The sequence below is a fragment of the Hippichthys cyanospilos genome, chromosome 6 (assembly GCF_059441005.1).
Source record: "Hippichthys cyanospilos isolate Australia breed blue-spotted pipefish chromosome 6, RoL_Hcya_1.0, whole genome shotgun sequence".
Lineage (NCBI taxonomy): Eukaryota > Metazoa > Chordata > Actinopteri > Syngnathiformes > Syngnathidae > Hippichthys > Hippichthys cyanospilos.
Genome location: NC_142374.1, coordinates 15812507 through 15838465, shown reverse-complemented (window position 1 = coordinate 15838465; position 25959 = coordinate 15812507). Strand labels below are relative to the sequence as shown.

Here is a 25959-nt window from a genome sequence, read left to right as displayed (position 1 = left end):
ATAAAACTCTGACATTCAGCAGAAAAAAGTCAGAATCTGGTCATGGAACTTTCCCGCATGGTGTAGGGAAGCAAGTGACTTCTCCTTTCTGACAACGTACATTCCCCTGCGGCGTTGGGCTAACACACCCTGCTGCGCTGTCACCGGCCGCTGCTTGACTCATCTTTTGTTTGGGGCCTGTCTTGTATTTACATGCAGCCGGAATTGAAATGTTTCAGGGCGGTGACAGTTCACACGGACTCAACAATTGACACATTGCAACAAATTTGTAACACATCTGCTCACCTGGCTTGAAAGAAGGAAGGCGCACCAATTCCACAATCAGCTGAGCCTCAGTGGGAATGGTAGGTTCAGCTTTTACTCATCTTGGATATATGACTACAAAACTGTTTATTTTATGATTGATGATTTTTTTTCCCCCATTGTGACTTGAGAACGTGAATTCAAACATACAGCATAAAACATTTCTCCATTCAGTAGTTTCAAAATATTACTATTAAAAAGTCATTATATTCTCTCTGCTGTATTGTATTTTTAAGGTTACATTGTTAAATATATATTTCATTTAAATGAATTCTGTGCCTTAAAATTTGTCTTATGTTTTACTATTTGCCCATTTAATCTCAAGCTAAGACTTGAGTGAGTGTTTAAATATTTTTTAAATAGTGTTAAACTTACAGGGCACTTGAGAATGTTATCATAAGACTTCAAATATTACCTGAAAGTTGGAAGCAAGTACTTACTTAAACATTTAATTATCTACATTCACTGTAGCGTACTGTAAATTTTATAGTTACAGTTCTAATCACATATCTCTCAATATATTTCATTTGAACTCATTCTGTTGTGCCTTAAAAGAGCTTTTTACGGTTTACAATTTGCCTGTTTAATCTTAAGACAAAACTGGAGTGTTTATATAGTTTTATTCCAAAAAAATGTCTAACTTGAAGAGCACGCAAGACTCAAAATATTAGCTGACTCATAAGTTTATCGAAATCACATGCTTTCATGTGGACTCAAGTGATCTTTTTTTTTACATGTAGTCTTTCTTGTATTACTATGTAGTAAAGTAATATCTGTGCTACTATTGTTGGTCTACAATTGATGTATGAGTATTATTCCTACTATTCAGGCATCTGCAAACTTGCTCTTTGCTTGGTGTTCGATCACTGACTCATAGTAACACACTTCAGATAAACGTTGGGCGTGGAGTCGCCTAACGACTGTGCCACACCTTGTACCCGTTTGCTGTTCACACGTAAGGTTGAATCCAAATTGAAAATCGACAAAACATATTAAGATGAACTGCTGTAGTTTGTCACGCATGTGCAGTATTTTGTACGCCGTGTGTAACTTGAAGATGGTCATGGGAATCCAAATGCACTACATAGCTTGGGTTTAACTTACAAATGTCTTGTTTAGAAAAAAAAATGGAAAACTTGGAACAGTGCTGAAAAAAATGCATCCTGGTGTTTGTTAGTTTGAGGGCAAAAAAAAAACCTTCAAATTTGATGAGCCTGTTTAGCAGGAAGGAGCTTCTGCTCATTCACAAGCACATGCTCTCAATGTGTGTTCACGCCACAATCTAATCACAATCATGTAGTTATTATGTATTTTATGCTGTGTGTTTTCAAAAAGAAGAAGTATGCCTTAAGATTCTAATGTAAATAAGAAACATAGCGCCCCCCCCCAAACTAACAATTCATCATGATGACATCACAATGAAGATTCCCACAGTGTGTCTTGTTTATTCTTAATTTAACCAGAGAGCGAGTTGCACACAATGAATAAGCCAGACAAATGTCTGTATTGTGTCTGCTGGGAAATACGTTTTGTTCTTTTTATTTTTATTTTTTTGATAGACTTGGCCAGCTAGTCAAAGATGAGGTCAAACAAATATGTGAAAGGTTGTAGATTTCAATAACAATATAGTAAGGAACACTCATTTTTAGCTGTTTAGAATGTATTCATATTAAAAATATCTCTTTAATTAAAGAAAACCTAAACATTTGATCAGTGCTTTAATTATTTCCAAAACCAAACATTCAACAGGAAGAAATCAATTTCAAAATACTGACACACTACCTTAATACGTCCTATAATACGTCATTAATATGTCCTGATTTTAGAAAAATGCAACAAAAAGTGTTGAAATCACGATGACCTCATCTGGTTTCCTCATAGATGTGCTCAGTGTGAAATCTGGGACTGTCGGATTGAACGCAAACTATTACTGGAGTTTTCTTTTTTTGTCAGATACACAAATGGCTAATGTGTTGTATTTTGTGCTAGCGTAAAAACAACCAGTTTTTGCTGGTCAAAATTCTCCTAGTGGAAACGACAAACCACAAGTGACCCGTTTTCTGGTTTGGTCATGTAACATTCAAACGCTAGGCACTTACAAGTGATGTCATCTGTGGCCGCCAGCAAGTGGTAATATGATAGATAATCAAAAGAGATGGATTTGGCTGATAAAATCACATTCCACAAATGTGACATTAATTCAAAATGCCATGCTTAGATTAGTAGAGCAGCATAGAACACCTTAGCGTAATGAGTTTTATTTCTTGACGTCACCTTTAGATATAGTAGAGTTAAAAATACAGCATTGGCCTTTCTGTGTGGAGTTTGTCTTTGTAATAAATAATGATGATGAATACAAGACTAATTTCACTAAAAACTGTAGAAAAAAAGGACTGGAAAGTTTGTTCGAATGTTGTCAATATGTTAAAATTTGAATCAGTTATGACATTTTAAAGACATAAAGAAGCTGACAAAACTGAGCCCAAAACAAAATTAAAAAAAAAAAAAAAAAAACCTAAACAATGGTTCTCTCCTGCATCTCCTGACCACGATCCTGACAACTTAAATTTTGCCACCATCATTTTATTCAGCATTGCAAAAATTGAATGACACTTTGTCTGGATCCTCTAATAGCTCAAAATTTGACATTATTAATGAATCTATTAAAAAAAAAAAATCAAGCTAGCTTTCATAATTTGGGGTCATGCAAAAATGTGTTAATGTGCCTGCGATATAGAAATATTTCATGCAAATCAAAAATTTGAAAATAGAGTGACAGAAGGGTACATTGCCAAAAAAGAGAGAAAGAAAACACATCGTTTAACCAGCGGAATGCGCTAACAGACATACGTGACATAACCACACAAAAATGGCGGCCTAGAAACGTCGGAAACAATTCAATTGTAACACACCTGAGTGAGGTGTTTTTTTTATTCCTCTTTGACTTTTTAAGACACGAACCGAATCGGTGCTTTTACTTCAACCACAAAGATGTTTTTACACAAGTATTTGCACTTGTAAAGTACTTTCCTCGTCGTTCTACGTATGTTGTAAAAGTGGTATTACGTAAGAAGCGTCGCACTCACCTAAGCGCGTGCGTGCGCGCGCTTGTCAGGTGCGTACACGCCAAAGTCCAGTGTAGTAAGACTCCGCCCCCGCCTAGTGCACCTCTGCTGAGTGGGGGAGCGTCAGTGCTCCTTCACTCCGCCAGCACCGCGCCAGGACGCGCTACTTTTTCCAACATGAGCACCGTGGCCTCTGAGAATGTCTTTCTTTCCGCTCTGCAGCCCAACAACTCGGTCACCACCTACGGCCTCCCGTCCGAGATTCATCTCGGGAGCGGCACCTCGAGCTCGGACGAGGTGTCGAGGGCTCGCCGGGTCCAGCAGCAGGTTCAGATGCGGCTGGCCGAGAAGTCCACACTTCCGCGTCACAATGGCTCCGCTTCCACCTCCGCCATGTCAGGTAAGACAACAAATAGTCCGCCTTTATTGAAGAAAAGAACGCGTCAGAAGTTGCGAAAAGTTTTTTTTCTTTCTTTTAAAACTGTTGTCACGTGTGCTGAAATTTAATAAGTGAAAAAAAAATATTTGCAAACTGTGTGATTGTTAGTGCTAAGATGTGTCATTCTCGACGTTGCAATATAGTTATTCAAATAAATCACTTAAAAATACGTTTGGCTGTCATAACCCAACAGCACTTGAGACACTTTTACTAAAAATTTAGCATGTTGCATAATTTATGTATTACCTGGGAAAATAAATATGAGAAGACAAATATTAATGTGTTCATAATGATTTAATACAATTTCTTCCAATGTTCAAATGTTTTTTCTTGGCTCAAGCCCCACCCCCTCCCAAAGTTATCAAAACAATAAACGAGCCTGCACACAATCATGAGCCCACGTTGCATAATTGACAGTATTTAGTTGAATCCATCAACAGAGACAAACCACCTTCACATGAGGCTCATCACACACATTACCTGCCATAGTAGTCCAAATAGATTATATTTTTGATGAATTTGACCCTTCTGAATTATGTTTTTCAAAATCAAGCCACCAACTACAAAACCAAAGCTAATTTTAAATTTACTACAGTACCTAGTTTGCCCAAAACATCATCAACTACTAATGGAATGTGTCTGGGGGTTCTTGCTCCACCAAGCCAAGTTTCATGCAACCTGCGCTTTTGAAAGGGTTAATGTATAACAGGCTGCAACAAGTGTTGCTTTCATGAACGTTCCTGTGATAGCAGAGGGAGGTTAACATGTGCCTCTGGGCTGCGGCCACGAGTTTTTGCTCATACTCAGACTAAAGAAGACAACGCATGGACAAACGGACACCTTGATTGTGGCCTGCTTATTTGTCAGCGCTGTGTTGTGAAGAAGCTTGTGCGTGATCACATCTCCATGTGGTGCTTACATAACCCGTGGTTGTCCAAATGGGAAGTGAAAAGTCATTGTTCGACTTCCTTAAGAGGTGTAGCAATTGTTCTATTTTTAATTTGACAACCGAAAATGAAAACGTTCAATCTGTCAAAACGGTGATTTCTTTTCTTACTTGCACTCGACAAGTACTCCATATACAGTATTTTGCAAAATGAAAACTGAAACAAATGCATGATTAAATAAATCAAACTAATTAAAACAAACTGAAGATATAACTTTTTTATTTAGATGTTTTTTAAAGGTTTGGGAGCTTAATGGTTTTATGTTTTTTTGGAAAAAAAGAAATGTTTTTTTTCTAGGCATGAACAGAGAAGACCTGCAACCAATTATGTATTTTACCCCTGAAACTTTCCAAGTGGAATAATTGGGTTGATTATAATTAGAGCCTTTGGTACATCAATAATTCATAACATCACTGATTTCAATATTTTTTTTTGTTTTTTGGGTAGGGGCATTTTTAAGTTTTATGCTTTTTTTTTTTGGCAGGACAATCACTTATTTTTTCCAAGGAACAAACACAAAATATGTATTCCCCCCCAAAAAAAAATTCAAAGGGCCATCATTAAAATAATCGTATTAGGGCCTTTGGTAGGTCAATAATTCATAGCCACTGATCTCAATGCATTTTTCTTTTTATTTTAGGAGCAATGACAGTATTTAAAAAAAAAAAATAACAAGCTATGTTTCACCAGCCATATTATATCAAGGACAAACGTGTATTAAATATTTTTTAATTGGTTGGCGTCATGTGTTAAACCTGAAACGGAATGTTCAGTATGCTTTTCCTGCAGTCAGATCAAGTTTATGAATATTTTCCTTCCATTTGTTTGTTTTGTTTTTTTACACCATACTGCGCTGTACTAACTTTCTGGGGCCACACCCCCCAAGTGAGACTTTGTACACAATTGCACAAAGGTTGAATGGAGAATGAAAATACATAATGTTGTGATTTGTCCAAAGTCTACTGCACATGAATTAAATAACAAAAACACTGCGATAGGGCAGTGGGAAAAATAACATTGGTAATAATAATGATAATTGATTTTCTAACTGTGCATAATGTTGTAGTGGCTGATAGAAATATTAAATATACCTTTTAAGATTAGAACCATTGTCTTCGGGCCTTCTATGCTGATGTATGCTAATGTCGGTACTTGAACCAGTAGCTAAAGCTTGATTTAAACCTGACTCCTCTTCTGGGAAGACCGCTTCCACTTGCAAGTTGCCACGTCACATCAAACGCCCTCTTTTGAAACCTCCGCAACAAGCAGCTGCAAAGGAGACGCCCATTTCTAAAAAATGAGGAGTATTCAAAATAGGAATGCCCTCCTCCGTTTTCTGTACAGTACAGGATTCCTGTAAATATTATCGTTTGAGGGAGGCTGTGTTGTCATCGATGACGTGGAGTGGAAGAAAAGAATGATCTCAGGTTAAAATGGTGACGGGTGCATTTTGTGTGCGACGTCTCAGGTGTTTGGGCGTTGCCATGGGGCGGGTTAGGGACGCATCAGTCATCGTTTGGCTCTTTTCAGACCGGTTTGTCATGCATTTTGTGTGTATTTGCTCTCTGTCAAGCGTTACGCCATTCAAACTTGAAGCCTACATGTTTGGACTGGACAAAAAGAAATTCGAAAGTCCCCTTTAGGACTCCAAGATTATTACACTGGCTATAACTGCTTAGTTGTGACTATCCCACCTTTGTTTGACTTGCCGGTTGACATTTTTGCCGTCAAGTGAAATTGCCTTCAAGTGAAAATAAAAAGAGCAACTTGAAGGTGACCAAGTTGCAAATAAGTAAGTTCTAAGTTCTTCAGCATCAAAACAAGCTTGCTTTGTGCACTGGAATATAAAAGCACCTTATTCTTTGATTAAGAGGTGTGTCCCAAGGCTTTTGTCAGTAGCATGCCCCTGAGGTGTTTGGAACAAAATAGGACAACACCTCCATACAAAATCCAAGAGGCTTTACTGTCTTCCGTTGACCCATATATTTCAATGGATATCTGTTTTGTGTTGTGGAGCAGAGTGCTGAGAAAGCTGAGGGAGGAGTGTGTTTTAGTTGGAAACTGTAAATAAACGTCAAGCAACGATGAAAAGTCATGGGGGTTAAGCCTTCTAATTATCCTACTATTTCATTTTTTAAATAGAATGTGTATTGTTGTGGATCAGAATGTTGTCTGGATTCAAAAGAAAAAAGGAAAAACAATATAAATATGGTGTTAAAGCTGTCAATTCAAATTGATGTCGCAATGTAGGGAAATTTTCAAGTGAAAAAACAAAGGCCCTGCTTAAATATTTATTTTGGGTATCATTCATATAACAGGAAAAGTTTAAGTAATAAAACCTATTTTTTGTTCATTATAACAATAATCTGGTTTGTTTAAACGCCACTATAATTTTGTGAAGATTTCATGGTGAATGCTTAAAATACTGAGTCAAAGTTTTTATGTTGAAAACTCTTGTTGATGGTCAGAAATAGACCCAAATTCTCAACCAATCCAAAACTATTATGCATAATAAATCGGATTATTTTTTGTGGTATAGATAGATGTGGCAGTGATAAATAAAATGCATGTGAAGAAGGCCGAGAAATTCACAAGAAAAATGAATTACTACATTTCACTGGTAGTATTAAGGGGGAAAACTCCATTACATTTCTCAAAATTGTTAATCCTTACTGCTGAGTGTGTATTACACACCCAGAAATGTAAAAAATGTATGAGTCTGTTTTTCCACTCGTCTCTGACCTCTATGTGGCCTTCTGAGTCAGCTTTTCTGAAGTGCCATGCTTGTAAAATAATCAAAAAAAGACAATTCATATGAACAGAAACAGTGATGGGAAGTTAAGTGCGTGGGAGAGCCCATTTTGGGAAAGGCCTCAAGTTGTTTTGGTTGTTTTTCTGCCTTGACCTGTTTGGACTCTCTCCCGCCCTTTTAGTCGCTAAACCGTTTAGCAAACAGATTGACTTGTATACCGTCCTGACTTGAAGTAACAAATGTATTTCAAACAGAAATGTGAAAATTCTTGCTCTTCATACAAATTTTTCCTCAGCCATGTGAGAAGATTTAAGTGGCATGTCAGGAGGCCGCGATTCACTCGTATAACTGACATCGCTGTGATATTGCCGTAATGACGCTCAATTGTATTTGTTTTACTCCAGACTACGGTGGGTCTTCCACTATGAAATACCAGACGTACAATCCAGGTTACAGCTCCAAGTCGTCCTACGTGTTCTCAGGCTCCAGGACAATGGTGAGTATTTCGCTCCCACTTTGAATGCGTATTCTCCTACTTTGTAAAGTGTGAGCGCTTCCCCTGCTGGCATGTGTGGTATTTCACAGGCCCCTGTCAAAGGATCAGTTCAGGGAATTCAGATCCACCCTCGAGATTCCAATTTTAGTTTTTTCGCTGGAGGTCACTGGATTAGTTTGGATTTAATGCTGACACGGAGTTTTAGACCTCTGTGGAGTATACGACAAATTAATAACCTTTGCCTAAGTGGTTGTCACATCTCTTAGGGTATTGGGAAAGCGTTGATGATTCCCCTGTACCGAGTGACGCATAAACTCTCCCACACATGCAGCAAGCAGATTGTAATAAGTAACACTCCCTCAACGTTGAAGACTAACACTCGCTCCCTCGTCTCCAGACGCCACAGATATCGCAGAGGTCCGGCTTTAGCTCTATGTCAGCCGGCCCGGATATGGCCCAGTTCCCCAGGATCAGCGTTGGCGGCGGACGCGGCGGAGGTTATTACCGCGAAGATGTCCACACGGGCACTTATCAAGGGAACCAGTACCAGGCCCGCATGGAACCGGAAATCGTCAACTTGCACGCCATGAGACAGCAGACGATGCCGGCAAACGCCTGGATGGTGGACGGCAGCGACGGCGCCAGCATGGCTTCCGACCGCGACGCCGGCTTCAGCCGCCACTACGTGCAGTCCAACGGCTACGTGGGCCAGATGAGGCAAGGGGCCGGAACCATGACCTTCCCGGGGTCCATGCGTCGAGCCCACAGCGGCACCATCTCGCGCGGCCCAGAGATGGACATGGGGATGGTCCAGCAATGTTCCTACAAAGGCCCGGCCTACCGCACCATCAACAGGATTAACAACCGAAACCGGATGAGCATGGGCTCCATGTCTGGGACCCTGCAGCGCCAGATGTCAAGCGCCTCCAGCATGTTCGGAGGGGGAGTGGACAAAGTGGACTCGGGCTTCATAGGGCCGGGAATGTCCTCTGCTTCCCAGGGGAACTTAACGATGCAGCGGCGTCAAAGCACCATGTCCCGGGCCATGTCGGTCAAGAGCATGCAGAGCGTGGGTCGCGGAGTCGACATCTTCAATGGGCAGATGGGAATCGGAAGCATGGGAAATCTCAACGGGTAAGACAAATTCTCATTTGTAAGAATGTCCGTTTTGTTCCACTGCCAAATTGAGTCCTTGATGGATGGATGGATGGATGGATGGACAAATATATTGCAGTTTTATAATATCACAGTATTGCAATAACAGATCTAAAATGAATTGTTTTGAAATGTTTGAGTAAATATCTTTGTTTTTGATTGAATCAATATACTGTATTTTCTGTTTTGAACTAATAGAATATACTGTAGAAAAAATATAAATATTCTTTCTACATAAATTAATGTACTACAGGAGTAAAACAAAGGTATTCCTGGAAATATTTGTATCTACTTCTTTTTGTGATAGCAAAAATGAGCTGATGTCAGCCATGTTATTTAGCCTCATTATCTGTCTCAAGGCAGTAGAAAGCCAACAGCATTTATTTCTTTTTTATTTAAGATATTGTTAATGTAATTTAAGTAACCCCCTCCCAAAATAGTAGCTACTTCTTCGCGCTTCTCAGTTCAGGAAAGTAACATCAGAGTGAAAAAGGATCTAATGTTAGCTATGCTAGTTATCCATACTAAATGCCTGGCAAGCAAGTCTACAGTATTTGATTCAACAATTGTGGACATGCTAAGTCAAATCTGGTTTCAAATGTTCATTACAAGACAGCTTTATAGGAATATAATAATATTTTTTAGGGTGTGATTTAGGGTGAGAGTGTGGAGACTATTGTAAATATGCGTTAAAGCACGTTATAAAGTGTACAGTAGTATATAATGTAGTACAGCAGTAAAACAAACATATCTCTGAAAATGTACAGCTATTTCTTTGCTCTTTTCTGTTTAGTGAGAGCGGAAATGAGCTGATGTCAGCCATGCTAGTTAGCCATGTTATCTGTCTCGTGATAAAGTCAATAGTATTTATTATGTTTATTTGAAGAAAGCATCATAGTAATGTCATTGTTTCCTTTAGTTTGTCTTCATTTTCATAGAAAAAAATAGCCATTTTGAAACAATGGGGTATTTAACATTGTAGTAATATACCTTGAAAATCAAACATAAACCGCTCAGGCCTTGATATCTTCCTGAAGCTCATGGTGGAACTGAAAAAATATCGTGCCCTATTTACTAGGAACTTAATGGCAATGATTGGCAGGTGGGGATCAAATTAGCATTTAAGTGATCGGTTTCTCCTCGATCAATGTCTCACCTGTGTTCTCATTCCACCCGTTCCGAGACAAAGTGCACTCATGACGGTGTCCCGTCTTTTCTGCGAGTGTTTTACAGTGCTGCGAGCTCACAGTACGCGCGATGGATTGTGACCTTGCTTCATAGCTGTAGGACTGGTTTTGGGTGTGGCGGCTCCAATTCAGGCCTCGTATTTCACACATCCCACATGGTGTGGTTAGCCAAGTGGATTTAGACATCTGTGAGACCTAGGGGCAATTCATCACACTGAACCGCGCAATAAGAAAACCCAACAACTCCTTGAGATTAATGTTGCTGCTTCTGCTGCTTCCTACAAAAAAAATAAAAAATGGTGACGTTATATTTTGTGCAACACAAGCCACTGTCTTGAAAAAGTCCTCCTGTGTTTCTTGAACAGGATCGAAACTTTGGACATGGCCAGAGCTGTCCAGTACCTGAGTGAACCGGACCCCGATTTGCAAGTCCTGGGTGCAGCTTACATTCAACACGAGTGTTATAATGACAGTGACGCCAAAAATGAGGTATGACAAACAGATGAGCTTCGTGGTTTGGAATACCATAGGCTAATTTCTCTGTAACACATTATCTAGGAATTCAAACCACAAAAATTCATTTTGCGTTCAACATGTTTTACTGCGCTTGGTAAGGCGCCTTCCATATATCACTGTTGTTGACATTTTGGTCAACAGTCAACATTAAGGTGTCAAATGGCAGGCGTGCATGATGGAGTAGAAAACATTTAACCGCTCACTTAGCCCCGTTTGGCCCTGTAAAATTTCGCTTTTTTTCTCAGCTTCTTGTTTAGTGCTGGGAACTGGCGTCTGAGGACCACATAAAATAAATGATGACGCTAGAGATTTTTTCTTTCCTCCCTACAAAAATTGCAGGAAAAAATGCGGTGGACCATTTTGAAAGTCGAGGCCAATAAAAGGTAGCATTTCTTCATCAAACTGATTTTAAAAAAAAATAAAAATTAAAGTATCAGTGGGTATTGTATTATCACTATTTGAGGAAAATTTGCTCATTTAATCTGAACCTTCTGTACATTGGAGCTGTCTTTATCAAATCTTTGCAAAACTTGATGATCCAATCAACATTATTTCATCGAGTAATCGACCTCCTAGTCAGTATAATTGATTGATTTATTTTTATAATCTATTAAAAGGTTGAACGTGAGTTGAAGTGAGCAAATATAGCTACTCATCGTTTATTATCTTCTATCAAAATGTTGCCGATGCTAACTGGTTAGCAACCGCAATCGATTAGCATCAGTGCGCTAGCCAATACATTTAAGGTCAACAAACTCTAACTAGCGTTTAATTCACACCTTCATATTGTTATACGTACGTTACACATGAAATAGTGTCCTTAAAGTCACTTACGGACGATGCTTCAACAATATTCCATTACTAAACTTGCTATGATATGAATACTTGCTGCTATGAGGTCAATAACTTTCTATTTTTCTTCGTCTTCCTTTTCGCCTTCTTGATGAGGCATGTTTTATGTTTGCCTGCTCCCTATATATAAAACGTGAGCTCCTAAAACAGCTGCCTTACAGTAATTGTTTGCAGTAACAGGTTGCTGTATGTTCTCGGCTAATAAAGCCCTGGTGATTTTTGGGAAGTTCTTTCCTTTATTTTGGGAAGCGCTATGTGCTACTTTTTAATGAAAGTTCAATAACTACTGAATGTGTTTTTAAGTACACAAATGAGGTGGCGCGCCAACACAAGAAATGGAGCCCTTTGTCAAGATGGTCTTTGCATATGTAAAGGCTCTGAAACATTGTCGAAGTACAGTTCCACTTGGAAAAATGGAATATTATTTCTTCGGTCATTCTTTTTTTTCATTAGAATTAATCCCAAACTTCTGACATCCTTCGTTTTTTGGGGGTTATTCTTTCTCCCTCATCATCATATCAACACTACATGGTTCCGGCGGATATTTTTAGTCAACCTATTTATACATCTATAAGTCAACTACCCAATTAGATTGACTTTTTTTTTCCCAGCCCTACTGTACATCATATATTTCCAAAGCAACTGTCATAGATGACATGACCTATTTTGACATGTGGCAAAGGTATTTCGATGTCATTACTTCATGGTGAAGAAAATAATGGAGTAGAATAATTGTGGTTTCCCTTTAAAGGTCACTATACGTGAGTCATGGTTTTTATGCCAGTAACATCAGTCATTATGTTGCTTACGTATGGCGTATATTTATTGCCTCAGTCATGTTTTATTTGTGTTTTTTTGTTCTTGAGGATCCCTCCTTGTCGTGTAATTAAACAAATACCAAAGGATAAAGAAAGTGGTAAAATTAAGCAAATACTAAAGGACAAAGTAAATAAGCATTTAAAAACAATTATAATCATTTTTTTTAAATGTCAATTATCAAATTGGTCCTCAAAAAATCCAAATGAACCCAGGTGTAATATTACTATACCATGTGCCGTATATGATCTTTTAAGAGCCTAAATTTAATTTTATGCCATAAATAGCATGACCTAAACTAGAACGCAAGTAAAAGTATTCCCACCTGTATTGAAGGTGCGTCAATGCAAGGGCATCAGCGAGCTGGTGAAGCTGTTCAACTCGGAGAATCAGGAAGTGCAGCGCTACGCCACCGGCGCCACGCGCAACCTCATCTACGAGAACATGGACAACAAGGTGGCGCTGATTGAGGAGGGCGGCATCCCCCAGCTGGTGGAGGCCCTCAAGGAACCCGACGACGAGCTCCAAAAGAACATCACCGGTAGGAATTTGCAGTCTGAGCGAGACACGACATGCAGAGTTCATCTTGTTGTTCTTGCCTAATCTCCTCCCACAAGCAACCTGATCTCTCATTCTTACACATCAAGCTTGTGGAACCCTTAAATATTAATTTTATGAAGGAACGAACGTCAGGGTCAAATTGCAGCTAACAAGGCACATGCAGCCTTCATTTCAACAAGAAGCACGTGAGACAGCTTTTTTAACCTGTGGACTACCAGCGTACCAGCGAATAGGCGTGGACGCTTCTGTTTGCCATAATATGGAATAATACGGAAGGTTTTTTTTTTTTGCATGACCTCCATAAAAAAAATAAATAAAGAATTCTCAAACACCTATCCCTATAGCAGTATTTATTTTTAGTAACCCAAAACATGAGCTCGATACATCCCCCGTGTGTTTGTGCAGGTATCCTTTGGAACCTTTCATCCAAAGACACCCTAAAAGAGAAACTGGCTCGAGAGGCTCTCCCGGATCTGACCGATAAGATCCTCATCCCTCTGTCGGGTAGCGAGGGGTCGGAGGGCATCAAGCAGTCGGCCTCCGAGGCAGAAATCTTCTTCAACACCACCGGCTGCCTCAGGTGCGCCTCACTTGATACTTGTATTGCTTGGGTAATCTTGCACCATGCTCTTCTGTTCAAATATTTTTGGTTTCACCATATTTTTTACCGGATCAACTTTGCATTTGCGAACATGCCTCCCAGCGACCGGCTGGTGTTTGTATCATACGAAAAGGCTCGCGGCACCGCAGTTCGGTTTGTTGTGAGCAAACTGGCTGTTGAAAATGTCCATTGCTACAGTCTTTTATCAATGTGTACAAAAGAGAATTGAAGCATATTTGCTGTCATATTACAAAAAACATATTTTTTTTCTAACGAATGCATTATTGATAAGGCGAATTCTTTTATATGCCATATTAAGTTATTTTGAAGGCCGTCAACGTTCAAGCGTAAACTTTGCAGTTTGTAACACCTTTCTTTTTTAGCCTTTTTCATCAGTAAAACATTATTATCTTGTCTATAATGAATTTGATGACCAAATTATTTTTGTAGGAAAAATACTTTGCAAAACATTTTGCCACTTGCTATCAACTTGCACTGATGCAAGGCTCAGGTAACGACAAATCACAACTCTGCTTATGAAAGCCACATGACCAACAGTTGAAGCACAATTGGTTGTTGACAGAGTCTTTAAGCACAGATGATGTCACAAGTGTAAAAATGTGTTTCTAAAAGTATTAATTGTAAGTGAAAAAGAATTGTGTTTTCAATTTTATTGCTGGAAATGGCTAAATAAGTGCACTATCCTTTTAACCCTTTCAGTGCCATGGACGAGAATTCTCGTCTTTTAGAAGAAGAAGAAGAATAACTATAATAAACAATAAAATCCTGGTCAAATACGTTTTTTTATGGAGATGTGCTGACATACTTGACTAATGCTAACTTAGTATTAATATTTCTCAAAAAAAAATTAAAAAAACAACTGTCCTGGTTAAAAAAATAGAAGCCCAAACAAAATTAAAACAACCATAATGAAAAATCCTGAACTACTATTATATGATACATATTTGGTAGGAACCTGAGCTCAGTGAATGAAAAGACCCGTCAGCAGATGAGACAAACCCACGGATTGGTCGACTCTTTAGTCAGCTACATCAAGGCCTCGTTGGAGGAGAACAAGGCAGAGGACAAGGTGAGGCTCCCGGCTCAGAGGCACTTCGCGGTGCCCGTTTCTTCATCCTCGTGTGTGTCCTTCAGGGGGTGGAAAATGCAGTGTGTGTCCTGAGGAACCTCTCCTATCAGCTCTACGGCGAGATGCCGCCGTCGGCTCTGCTCCGCCTGGAGGGGCCGAGCCGAGCCGAGGACTCCGGGAAGGGCGAAGCCATCGGCTGCTTCACGCCTCAGAGCAAGAAGGCCAACAAAGTAGGCGCACGTGGCATTTGCCTTTCTCCTCTTTGAATTTCACGTGCGGCACCGCCGACAAGGAAAACGTTTGCACGTGCTGGCCCCGCCCACTGGGCTGTTTGAATGTCAAACAAGGCGCTGATGGCACCAAACCGGACACGCCGTGGAAATAACGCAAATAATTTACCATATTTTGATTAGTAATACTCCCAATCATAATGTAATGTGTACTTCAAAGATAAAACTGCAGTTTGCAGGGTTAAAAAAATACCTAAAAATCTTTATTTTAAGCATGTGTTACAAGAAAAAGGTTTATGAGGATTTCTTTTTGTTTATTTTAAAAGAAAAATGTCAAACTGAGCAAAAAATTCAATTCAAGAGTTTTATTGTCACATGCATAGTAATACTACACAATGAAATTCTTATTCTGTTCACTTCTCCGAGCTGACTACATTTCATAATAGCAAATAATAAAGTAGGCAATAAAACAAAAGCATTTATTTTTAGGTGCCCTAATTTACATAATAAATTTGCATTATGCATATACCACTTTAAAAAAACTGCTTCATACAAAGTGCTGTTCGCAATGTAAAAATCACATAAAAGCTAAGAATAATTACATTATTACATACTATTACATAAAAGAATAAATTATGAACAAAAACACCATTATACACAAGCCACGCCAAGTCAAAAGCTGAAGAGTAAAAATGTGTTGAACTTCTTTTTTTAAATAGACAAAATTATTTCTGTTTGCTGTATCAATTTGAATGTTTTTAACACTAAAACAGAATGAAATTATAAGAGCGCGACTAATCAGCTCATATTCCCTCGTTTAAAATTGTTCGGGTTTTTTTGACAAAGATGACATTCAAATATCCCCCTCAAATCAAACTTATTCACTCTTGTAAATTTAAAGACTAAAGGATAAAGTATCGTTAAACAGTCAAATGTTCTGCCTCTATTATATAGGACGAAATAATAATTGACTTCATTCATCACGTAATATTTTTGTCTTTCTCGTCCCCACAGAGCAGGAACCAGGACCTGTCCACATTCACCGAGGTGACCCGCGTCCCAAAGGGGATGGAGTGGCTGTGGCACCCGCAGATCGTGGGCTTGTACAACCGCGTTCTGCAGCAGTGCGAGATCAACTCCACCACGCGGGAGGCAGCGGCGGGAGCGCTGCAGAACATCACGGCCGGAGACAAGCGGGTAAGCGCTCGGCTACTTGAACCTCAGATTTGCTTGGAAACCGCTGACGAATGGAAGTCCGACTTGGTTTCAGTGGGCGGGGGTGCTGAGCCGCGTGGCCATGGACCAGGAGCGCATGTTGCCCGTTCTGCTGGACCTGCTGCGCACCAACAACGACCTGGAGCTGCGTTCTATCACGGGCTTCCTACGAAATTTGTCACGCCATGCCAAGGATAAGAACCACATGGGTGAGTCTCTGTCTCGGTGACCCGATCCCTTGGCACCCGGTGACGTTTAATGCTGTACATAACGCTAAAAATTGCAAAACAATTTGAGAATCATTCATGTTATGGCAACAAAAGACCGGGAAAGATCCTTGTAACAAGCCTTCCTGGAACTAAAGCATTCCTGTGGCTCATGTGGTTTGCATACAGCCTCACCTTAAAGTTCAGCTTATTTCTACAATAGAGGGTGACGTTCGCAGGAATTTTCAAAACAGGTTCCGGAAAGAGCATAGTTGCAAGAAGGAACTAAATTGGTGGCTTGGAGAACATTTCCACCTGCGTAGTTTTTGGTAGACACGCATGAGATGTAGCTAGTGAAGGGATTTTGGTTATGGGTGCCACAAGATGGTGGCAAATCACTTCAAACAGAGGATCATAAAATATCATGACCATACTTCTCAGCCCCGGGACCGGGGTCCAGATCTGGTCCACCATTTCATTTTTCTGTGACTCTTTAAAACACGTCAAGTGTCTGCTGCAATAATACAATTGCAAGTCGGCTGTGTAGCATATATACTAATAGGCAGAGGGAAGTAAGGTGCAGCACTAGGTCAAGATTTCACGTGTGGTAAGATTATAAACTCTTTCAGTACCATGGACGAGAATTCTCCTTGTTTAAAATAACAATAATACATAATAACATTCTCATTATACTTTTTTTATGGAGAGTAGCTGACACCCTTGACTAATACTTAATATAGGCCAAATGAGCACTGTAGTGATGACTGGGACCATTGGATGGCAGTGTTTCCACACTTTCATCATAGCTATTACCAACATGCAATTCAAAGTAAGGAATGGAAGTCAAGCTTTCATATGATACCACCCGTATTTACATAGACCTAGCACACAATATTCTGTCAGCCTTGAAAGATCACGAAGATGCCAAATATACTGGTCCTCGAGGCGTTTCTTTCCCCGATAAAGCTTTGCACTATTTAGCAATTTTTAGCATGAATTCATGCTAATTGATAATTATTATTTTGTCCGTAATTAATTTGATGACTACATTGTTCTTTATGTACAACTATTACATTTTGAAATACATTTTGCCACTTTTGCCACATTTGACGACTGAAAATGCCATCCCATGCGTTCCACCAATCACGGCTCACCTGTTGGTCATGTGATTTTTACAAGCTTTAAAAAGCCATTATTATAGTTGACACGCAAATGATATGTCAACTTACAATTATGTAATAGACCTATTAGGTTTGTTTGTCTGTCCATCCATCCGTCCTCTAACTAGCTAACTGGCGGTACGCCAATTCTAATAATGTTTAAATAGTGCAAGCATTTTTTGTTTATACTCAGTTTTAAAATATATACAAATTTAAACAAACATTCCGGTACTATCTTTGACCTCTGATTTAAAAACTAGGGTTTAAATAATTTATTGTGTATAAAGTGAATCTTTGTTGAGTCCCCATGGAAAAATGGCCATTAAAAAACTGTCCGTTGCTTTCATTGGCAGCCACAAAAGTGGTGAACAACCTGGTGAGCAAGCTGCCCGTGGACGGCTACCAGAAGGAGCCGTCCAGTGACGCGGTGGTCAACATCTGCGGGATTCTCAACAACTTGGTGACGAGCAGCTCGGTAGCCGCCAGAGACGTGTGCTTTTTCGACGGACTGCCGAAACTGGTCGCCATCAAAAATACCAACGACTCCAGGTGAGGCAGCAATCAGTCAAACTGGCTGTGGATAAAGAGCAGCGACATTCCATTTGAATCTGTGGTGTTCAACCGCGTCGAATAAACGGGTTTCGGTGTGCCCGCATGTGATTTTTGGGGTTTTTATTTTTTTCCAGTTCTGGAAAGATGAAAGCAGCCAAAGCAGCAGCCACAGTGCTCAGCAACATGTTCCAGTACAAGAAACTGCACAAAGACTACAAAAATGTATGGAAAATCACTCACTCGCTTTGAATAACTTTTTGGGTCAGGGTAGCGCTTGGCAGTTTATCAAAATGTGTTTGGAGTTTCTTTAAACAAAAAAACTCAACTAAACTAAAAAATTGTGCGCATTTAATATTTGATTGTAGTACATACTTAGTTTGAGCAACATTGCTAGTGCTAATGCTAGCAGTCAATATAAAGTCCCATTGAAAGGCTAATATATAATTTGCGGTCAAAGTCCGAGAATTATATTCTTTCAAATCTCAAATGTTCACACTCAAAGGCTATAGGAACACATACGGACAAGTATAATGAAAGAGATTGAAAAAGTAGTTATGGTGATCATTTTCATTCATATTTTCTTCTACTCTTTTTGTCACAATGAAAGCGTGTACTACATGCATATACGGCACCACACTGCCCCTCAGAGGCCAAACTGGACAGAAGAACAGCCAGCGTTCCTATTGATGAATAATTTATTTTGTGGTCGTTCGTTCAAGTTACTCTTCAGTTTTGATAGATGAATAAGTACGAACTTTTGAATTCAATGGATTGTGATTTCAAGATAATTCCAAATGAAATAACTACGATCATTATTTTTTCCATAATTGCCCAGTCACATTAGGAAGGTATTCCATGTATTCCGTTGTATCCACTGTATTCTGAAGGCCACACCCTCACTTGACTTCAAAACACATCGGAAACCCCCTCGTGTCAATTTAGTGTTTGAATGCGTTCTTTGAGGCTTGTTCAGATGAGGAATGGGGGAAAAAAATGACAAGTAATGTGTGTTTCTGAGTATGTGTGTTTCACTTTGAAGCCACTCTTTCAAACACCATATACTTAATCTTCAATAGTTTTGTGAACTCTTGCAAGTCGGCCAAGACTCAAAAGGTGAACCACCGTCTGCATCTTCTGACTTGCCCCACCCAAGGGTGCAGCATTTAGTTTAAGTTCTAATGAACAAGTTCTGACAGCGCGAAAATGCCTTCACCTCTTGTAGGGAAAAAAAAAAAATGTCGTGTATTTGATGTACGCGAGCTACAGGTATTTCGGGGTCAAGTATGATTCATGTCGGTTATGTTTACGCACAACCGCTCGAAAGGATACTTAACCGTCTCTTTCTTTGTCGAACATTACAGAAAGGTTTTACGAGACCGGACTTTGCGGACACGACCATCTGAAAGGGAAGGTGGCCTGCTTCTACAGCGGTGATCTGTCCTGCACGCCACGGGTAGAAGACTTCATGTCAGCCATTTCTCCTATTCCAACATAACCCAGGCTCAGTTTTTATCTGCCGTAAAATTTGTGATAAGAACACTCAGTGGACGTCGTAGGAGGAGGAGTGGAGTATGCTGGACTTCAGCTAAGCAAATGTGAGCACTATATTCTAGTGCAGGGATGTGTGTTTTCTACAAGCAGATGTAAAAACAGTGTGAAACTATGATTGACTTTCTAACCTATGTGGTACTTAAATGGCTTATTTGTATATATTGTTGCTGAAAGTTCAACTTAAGAATCAGGTTTTATACACTGTAACCATGGACTTTCTCATATTGTGACTTAGTGACATATATTTTTTAATATTCTTTATGAATGAGAGTACATTTTACTGAGTTTTACTCCAGAAATGCTTTTGCCTCCGAAAAGTTGGGATATAGGTGTTCCTCTATAGCTGTCATGTGTTTTATTCAGTCACTTACGCTATGCTGCAAATGTTTGTAATCTGTTAAAATGTCTGACTTGCAATTTAGAAAAATGATGTAAGGGTAGAGTGTGAGTGTGTGCATGCATGAGTGGTTGCGAATCAATGCATTTGCTAAAAGAATGCAGTCCTAACAAGTTTTCATGTGTGTTTAGTCACTGGTTTTTATTTTTGTAAATGATCCGTTGTTTAATTTGACACCTGTCAAGATATGGAGTCTTTACTTTGGCAATTGGATCAATCTTTCTAATAATGAATTGACAACCTGTCAGGCAGTTTCAACTTTGGTGACCGGCGTCCGTATTGAAAATAAAAGTTATTTGCTAAATGTGTAGTTGTGATTGAATAAAGAAAGGGATCTGCCAATTGAGGTGCAAGCGTAGCTGCGGCTGGAACAGGCCAACAGGCCGACCGCTCCCTGTTTACATATTTTCTCTTGCTCAGACAGGAATAATTCCGGCCCTTCCCTGCCGCACCCTTCTTTAGGCTCCCTCTTCGCCATGGCTCAAAATGATGCCATGGGAGCGCACAGAGGCAAATAGCTACTGATTTTATGTAACCAAAGTCATCAGTTTGAGCCACAGGTGGTCAAAGGGTGTGTTTGCCTCCCGAACAAAAGCTGAGCTCTGCAGCGCCTTTGAACTTTGCACTTGATATGCTGACTGCTGTCAGTACAGTGTTTTCACCTTACCTGTCATGAGTCTGCCCTCTGCTGGAAATAAAGCAACATATTCCAACATAGCAACCCAGTGTATAAACAAATTGTACTGTCAAAATATAAAAATACATACAAATATTGCTTTAGAAAGCACACAAATGATGTTAATCAGAAGTGATGTCAGAGGTGCTCCTTTGTGACTAGGCAGTAGAAGTCCGAACGGGCTCCGTAGTTGCGTTCTCCCAGGTCTGACGCGTCGAAGTCTGCGTTTTTCGGTTCTCGCTTATCACTGGACAAAACTGGGAAAACCGGGGCCTTTGAGGTCATGGCTTTGTATACGGGGAGACGCACACCTGCAAAACCATTCATACGACATTTATGTGACACATTCACTTAATGAATGAAAAGTTTCCACCCTAGAACTTTACCCAGGTCTCCAGCTGGGTCTGTGTCAGAGCGGCAGTCCAGATAGTCTGGGTCAAGGGTCAGCATGGGGTCTTTGTCATCCTGTAGGATCGTCTGTGGGTCTCCCGCCGCCTCACTGCGGAAGACGACCCTGCGAGGCATGGCTAAGGCCAGCTCTTTCCAGAATGTGGACGAAGGAGTCTGCAAATCGGCCCACGGACATATTCTTAGACCTCTCTCCCATTGCCAAAGCGACTGGAAATGGGAACACACTCATCTTGCTTTTCCTCACAAGCGTGTAATTTGAGCAAATGGGAGCAGGAAATTAATTCATGCTCCACTACTGACATGATGGGAGCTACTGTACTTGGCTGTGTTTTCTTACCACAGAGTTGTGCTTCCAAGTCAGTATGGTGAGAGCGTGTTGGTGCTCACTGAGCTGCTGCCTTATTTCAGGCCTCATGCGCTTCAGCTGACCCTCCAGCATGATGACAATAGGCTGTCGGCACAGCTCCAACAAATGCAGCAGACCCTGTCTGTGCAAACGCACGCAAAGGCACACATCACGCAAACATGATATATTACATTCATATGAGTGTGTTCTGACCTGAAGTTGTTGGAGCACCAGTCCTGCTCCAGGTACGCGTGAGACAGCAGCACGATGAGACGTCGGGAGCGACTTATGTTCGTTAACAACTCTGCCGAGGGTTCTTTAAACAGAGTTGGGTCGATATGCCGATGGGTCACAAAGAAAAGATGTGCAGTGTGCATCATATTTACATTCAGGACTTATTGTGTTCAATTCTTACTCCAAGGAACTCAGCATTGATTTTGGTATTGTGAATTTGTGTGAATTTGCTAGTGCAGGATTGTTTTAAGTTTGAAACTTCCCCTTTAAGTTTTCTGGGAGGTGGGGTTGAAAAATACAAGGTGAGCTTTGGCTTGACGGCCAAATATTCATCATTGCAAGTCGTCCAGGTCCTGAGGGAGCAAACTGCCCACACTATCACACTACCGCAACCATGTACTGTATGACTATTGGTAAGATGTTCTTGTGAAAAAATGTCATTCTATGCGAAATAAAAAAAATAAGAATGTGTGACGAGGCCAATACTTTTCTACAGTACATAATTACCAATTTGCATGAAACGAGCTAATAATAATAAGAATGGATTTTATTTATTAAGCACTTTACATTCAACTGAATCTCAAAGTGCTGCAGAAGAGACAAAACAGCATCAATAAAAATAGCAGTATAAAACAATGACCTCTGGAAAAACTGTGCAACCTAAGTAAATGCTTTACTAAAAAGGTGCGTTTTAAGACCTCTCTTAAAAGAGAGGCGCTCTTAGATTTGGTGGAAGAGCATTCCACAGTTAGGGAGCGACTGAGCAGTACGCCTGGTCACCCACCCATGGTTCATTGGTTAGTCTTTACAGGTTTGAGGAGGTTAGTGTTTGAAGAGCAGAGTTGTGAGTTGATGATTGTGGGGAAAGTTGTAGCGCTAGCAAAAAAGGGTCCTCCCACTGAAGCTTGTTCCAGTATTGCTAATTGTGTATGTGAATGGGAGGTGTCAGCTAGCTAGCCGAGCAAACATATAGTATGTAAGCAATGACGTGCATAGTCTACTAATCCCTTATTATCATACACTTGGGAGGCAATTTTTGGCTGCTGGGAAATTAAAACCTTAAGGAGACAACTTCTGCAGAAATCTCAGAAATGATCATTTTGTCCATGTGATCTTTAATTGTCATTTAGACAAAACTTTATCCACTGACTTGCGGACCCTGTTGCCAAAGCAGGTCACACATGATATGATATGTTGAGTTAAAATATGGTCTTACCTGAACCGGGCATGATGTCATTGTCATTGAGATGCACCTTGTGTGCATGTTTATTCTCCAGGTGAGGCCTGAGAATGAAGTTAACAAACTTCCTGTCGTAGTCATTGTTCACATAAGAGATGTAGGCATCGTACAACTTCCCATCTGGTGAAAGCACAAAACAGAGACTTATCATCAGCATCCACACACGCGGCCACTCTTCCCACTCACCGCTCATCTCGTAGTCTCCGTAAGCGTCACGATACCATAGTTTGATGTTCAGGTGGCACTTGGAGTAGATGACAGCAGCCGCAGCCAGCAGGAGGAGGAGGACGAAGGCCCCGGTGACAGCAGCGGTGTGGCTTGGGCTGCCTGACGGTTGGAAAAAAAACAAATAGAAAAAAACATGAAGGTGTAGAGTTAGTGAAAGAATGTCTCCAGGGGGTGAAAGCTGTCTGAAACACAATTATGTAAATGCCCTCTAGTGAATGTGATTGCTAATTGTAGATTAGTGCCAGGGGAAGATATTAAACTAATATACAGCATACAAGTTGTTGCATCCATCATGCTAGCCATTAGAGTGTGTTTTTTTTTTTAAATCATAAGTTTGTCTACCTTATTAAGCTGATTGAATGAATGAAGTGAAGACTGTGAGCTTTAGCGTTTTTTGTTTTTTTGGAGGGGTGGTTGTTTTGATTTTCAAGTGATGGCAGGAGTGACATGAATATTTAGCTGAAAGAGCTACAGGCTGGCGGTTATAGTTTGGCTGAACCTCCACAGGCGACAAATTCTTACTGATGGATCAAATACAAAACTGTGTAATACGACTGTGTTTTTACTTGATTCCTGAAGGTTGTATTCAGTCGAAGAATTCCTCACTGTGCAACTGTACAGTCCGAAGTCTTGCAACTCCTGAAGGTGCACCGGCAGAACACTGCTCACTACCAACAGACCTCCAGCTTGAAACCTATAGCAAGAAGGAAAAACTATCATGTCCTCATTCTCCACACACTGTCTGACAGTTGCTTCCAATCACCATGACGAAGTGTTTTCCAAACGCTTGGATCCATTGCTCAGGGGAAGGCTGTCTTTCGTCCAGTGCAGTGAGGCATCACAATGCTCATCAGTTGGATCCCAGGAAAGTAAGGCAGTGCAATTTAGATTCACACTGGATCCCACTTTTTCCCAAAGGGTGCTGGGAACCTCATTAGACATGAACTCTGGGGCTTTGGAGCACTTGGAAGCTGTGGAAAACACACATACATGCAATAAATGTATCTGTATCTGTAATTGGAATTGTTCAGCCCTGATTACGTAAGAGGCTCATCTGAGGCTTACCTTTAACAACAATGCGCACAGTGAATGAAGCTGTGCTGTTGCCTTGCGGCAAACAGGTGTAGTTACCACCTGCTTTGATAGAGATGTTTGCAAACTCCAGGTAGTAATTCCCCTGCTGGGCATCAAGCAACTGGCAGTCTTTCAGCCAAGTGAGCTGGGGTCGGGGGTCACCCGGGTTGTGAGGAACCAACTCCAAGGAGCAGTTGAGTCGGTATGGGGGACTCTGCTGCCCCGCATAGAGTATGTGTTCTTCAAAATGTTCCTCGTCAACACAAGCTTGACATTGTTTTGCAAACACAGGGGAGTTAACACACTTAAGATTAGTGATATCTGTTTGGTGAAATTATAGTGAAGTTGTAGTGAATGCTTTAAAAAACTGCAAGTCAGAGTGTTTTGAACACGAATTGAAGTAGATAGATAAGCGTTTTCACATTAATTCATGGTTCATTTGCCTTAATTTTAGCGTAAGCCTGACGTATAACACCAAAACTTTGGTTTAAAGTGTAATACATTGTTATATCAATTTATTGATTTTTTTTTTTCAAAACAATACATGGTCATTCAAAAATATATATTTTTTTTCTGTAAGAGGGAACTGGCCATTTGTAACATGAAACATTTTAGACGACAGAAATAAATTTGATGAGTCGCTGATGGACCAGTTCGACAGGCTATTCCGCGCATGCGCACATTCGTCATTTGAGGTACTCAAAACCTCCAAATAACAAACACGGCTGGCCCTGTTTGATTTCTCATAGATATTCTTTTGTTTTGGCCTCTTTACGCTTGCTGTAAGAACATTCACACACTAAGCATTACTCATCCCACTCCTAAGTCCGCACCTGGTCCACCTGTTGCCTGGCAACGGCATGTGACTAGACAGCTAGCTTGACCCCGCGTACAATGACCGAAACCATTCAGCAGTACACTAATTATTACTTTTTATGACTAAAGTAAACATAAAAAATAGACTGTATGACATATCAAGCGCAAACGTCTGTCTATTTCAGCCAAAGGTAAACAAACTGTGTGATTTACGGCATCCTTACCGAGCGAGAGGACCGAGCTGTTCCACGAAAACAAGGTCACCAAAATGAAGGCGACAAAAACGGGAGCCATGTTGTCCACTGTTCTGCTCCGCTTACAGAGATAAACATTTAAAACTCCCAGGATTTTATTTTGTTGGTTATAAAGGAGTTAAAATAGCAGTGTGTGTTCCAAGGTAAAGAGCCAACAGTCTTCGAACACCTGCACCTGGAGAGACTTGAGAACCTCTGCTTATTGGGTGCGCGTTGTCACGTGGTCTCGACCGCGCGTATCACCTGTTTCTTAGAAAAGGAAGTGCTGTACACAGAAACTGGGCCAAGCTCAAAAAGCAAATTAAACACGCACACATACGAGTGCAAGTACTTTGAGTAAAATAAAAGGTGAAAGGTACGGAAATGTACGGATATACAAAAGCAAACATTTTCTTATACGTTGTATACTATAACCAAATGGAGTTCCTGAAAGCCCCCCCAAACCAAAACTGAACAGATTCCCGTTACAGTATTTATTTATGTATTTATTTTTTGCATGACTATAAAAATGATAATTTTAAATCAAACGTTAAATAAACAGGAGTATCTTGTTATGTCGTTGATACACTGAGTGATGATTCAAAAAAGC

The 25959-nt window shown here is 40.2% G+C and overlaps 2 protein-coding genes across 4 annotated transcripts; one reads left to right on the top strand and one right to left on the bottom strand.

Annotated features, from left to right (window-relative positions):
• The first annotated feature begins 222 nt into the window (after window positions 1-222).
• On the top strand, window positions 223-20395 carry pkp3a (plakophilin 3a). 2 transcript variants are annotated; one of them, XM_088417280.1, is made up of 14 exons: window positions 223-344; window positions 3591-3768; window positions 7911-8002; window positions 8400-9136; window positions 10710-10833; window positions 12865-13069; window positions 13495-13669; window positions 14663-14780; window positions 14846-15010; window positions 16025-16207; window positions 16281-16434; window positions 17945-18140; window positions 18278-18365; window positions 19505-20395. In XM_088417280.1, the coding sequence occupies exons 1-14, from the start codon at window positions 342-344 to the stop codon at window positions 19544-19546; spliced, it is 2460 nt and encodes an 819-aa protein (XP_088273406.1). In that variant the 5' UTR covers window positions 223-341; the 3' UTR covers window positions 19547-20395. The 2 variants fall into 2 exon arrangements, with proteins under 2 accessions (XP_088273406.1, XP_088273405.1); XM_088417279.1 differs by lacking the exon at window positions 223-344 and having other exon boundaries at window positions 3477-3768.
• sigirr (single immunoglobulin and toll-interleukin 1 receptor (TIR) domain) lies at window positions 19991-25603 on the bottom strand. Of its 2 annotated transcripts, XM_088417281.1 has the most exons (10): window positions 25341-25601; window positions 24292-24567; window positions 23990-24197; window positions 23793-23920; window positions 23185-23325; window positions 22975-23118; window positions 21738-21840; window positions 21516-21666; window positions 21154-21331; window positions 19992-21078 (listed from the first exon to the last, which is right to left on the bottom strand). In XM_088417281.1, exons 1-10 carry the CDS (start codon window positions 25408-25410, stop codon window positions 20906-20908), a joined length of 1572 nt encoding a protein of 523 aa, XP_088273407.1. In that variant the 5' UTR covers window positions 25411-25601; the 3' UTR covers window positions 19992-20905. The 2 variants fall into 2 exon arrangements, with proteins under 2 accessions (XP_088273408.1, XP_088273407.1); XM_088417282.1 differs by lacking the exon at window positions 24292-24567 and having other exon boundaries at window positions 19991-21078; window positions 25341-25603.
• Window positions 25604-25959: the final 356 nt, after the last annotated feature.

Excerpts from the sequence above, each read along its gene's own strand:
- sigirr (XM_088417281.1), bottom strand. The coding sequence starts at position 25,410 with ATGGCTCCCGTTTTTGTCGCCTTCATTTTGGTGACCTTGTTTTCGTGG. Across the intron at positions 23,921-23,989 it reads TTGGAAAACACTTCGTCATG|GTTTCAAGCTGGAGGTCTGT; the intron begins GTGATTGGAAGC and ends TTCTTGCTATAG. Across the intron at positions 21,841-22,974 it reads TGACATCATGCCCGGTTCAG|AACCCTCGGCAGAGTTGTTA; the intron begins GTAAGACCATAT and ends CTCTGTTTAAAG.
- pkp3a (XM_088417279.1), top strand. The coding sequence starts at position 3,546 with ATGAGCACCGTGGCCTCTGAGAATGTCTTTCTTTCCGCTCTGCAGCCC. Across the intron at positions 10,834-12,864 it reads ACAGTGACGCCAAAAATGAG|GTGCGTCAATGCAAGGGCAT; the intron begins GTATGACAAACA and ends CCTGTATTGAAG. Across the intron at positions 15,011-16,024 it reads AGAGCAAGAAGGCCAACAAA|AGCAGGAACCAGGACCTGTC; the intron begins GTAGGCGCACGT and ends TCGTCCCCACAG.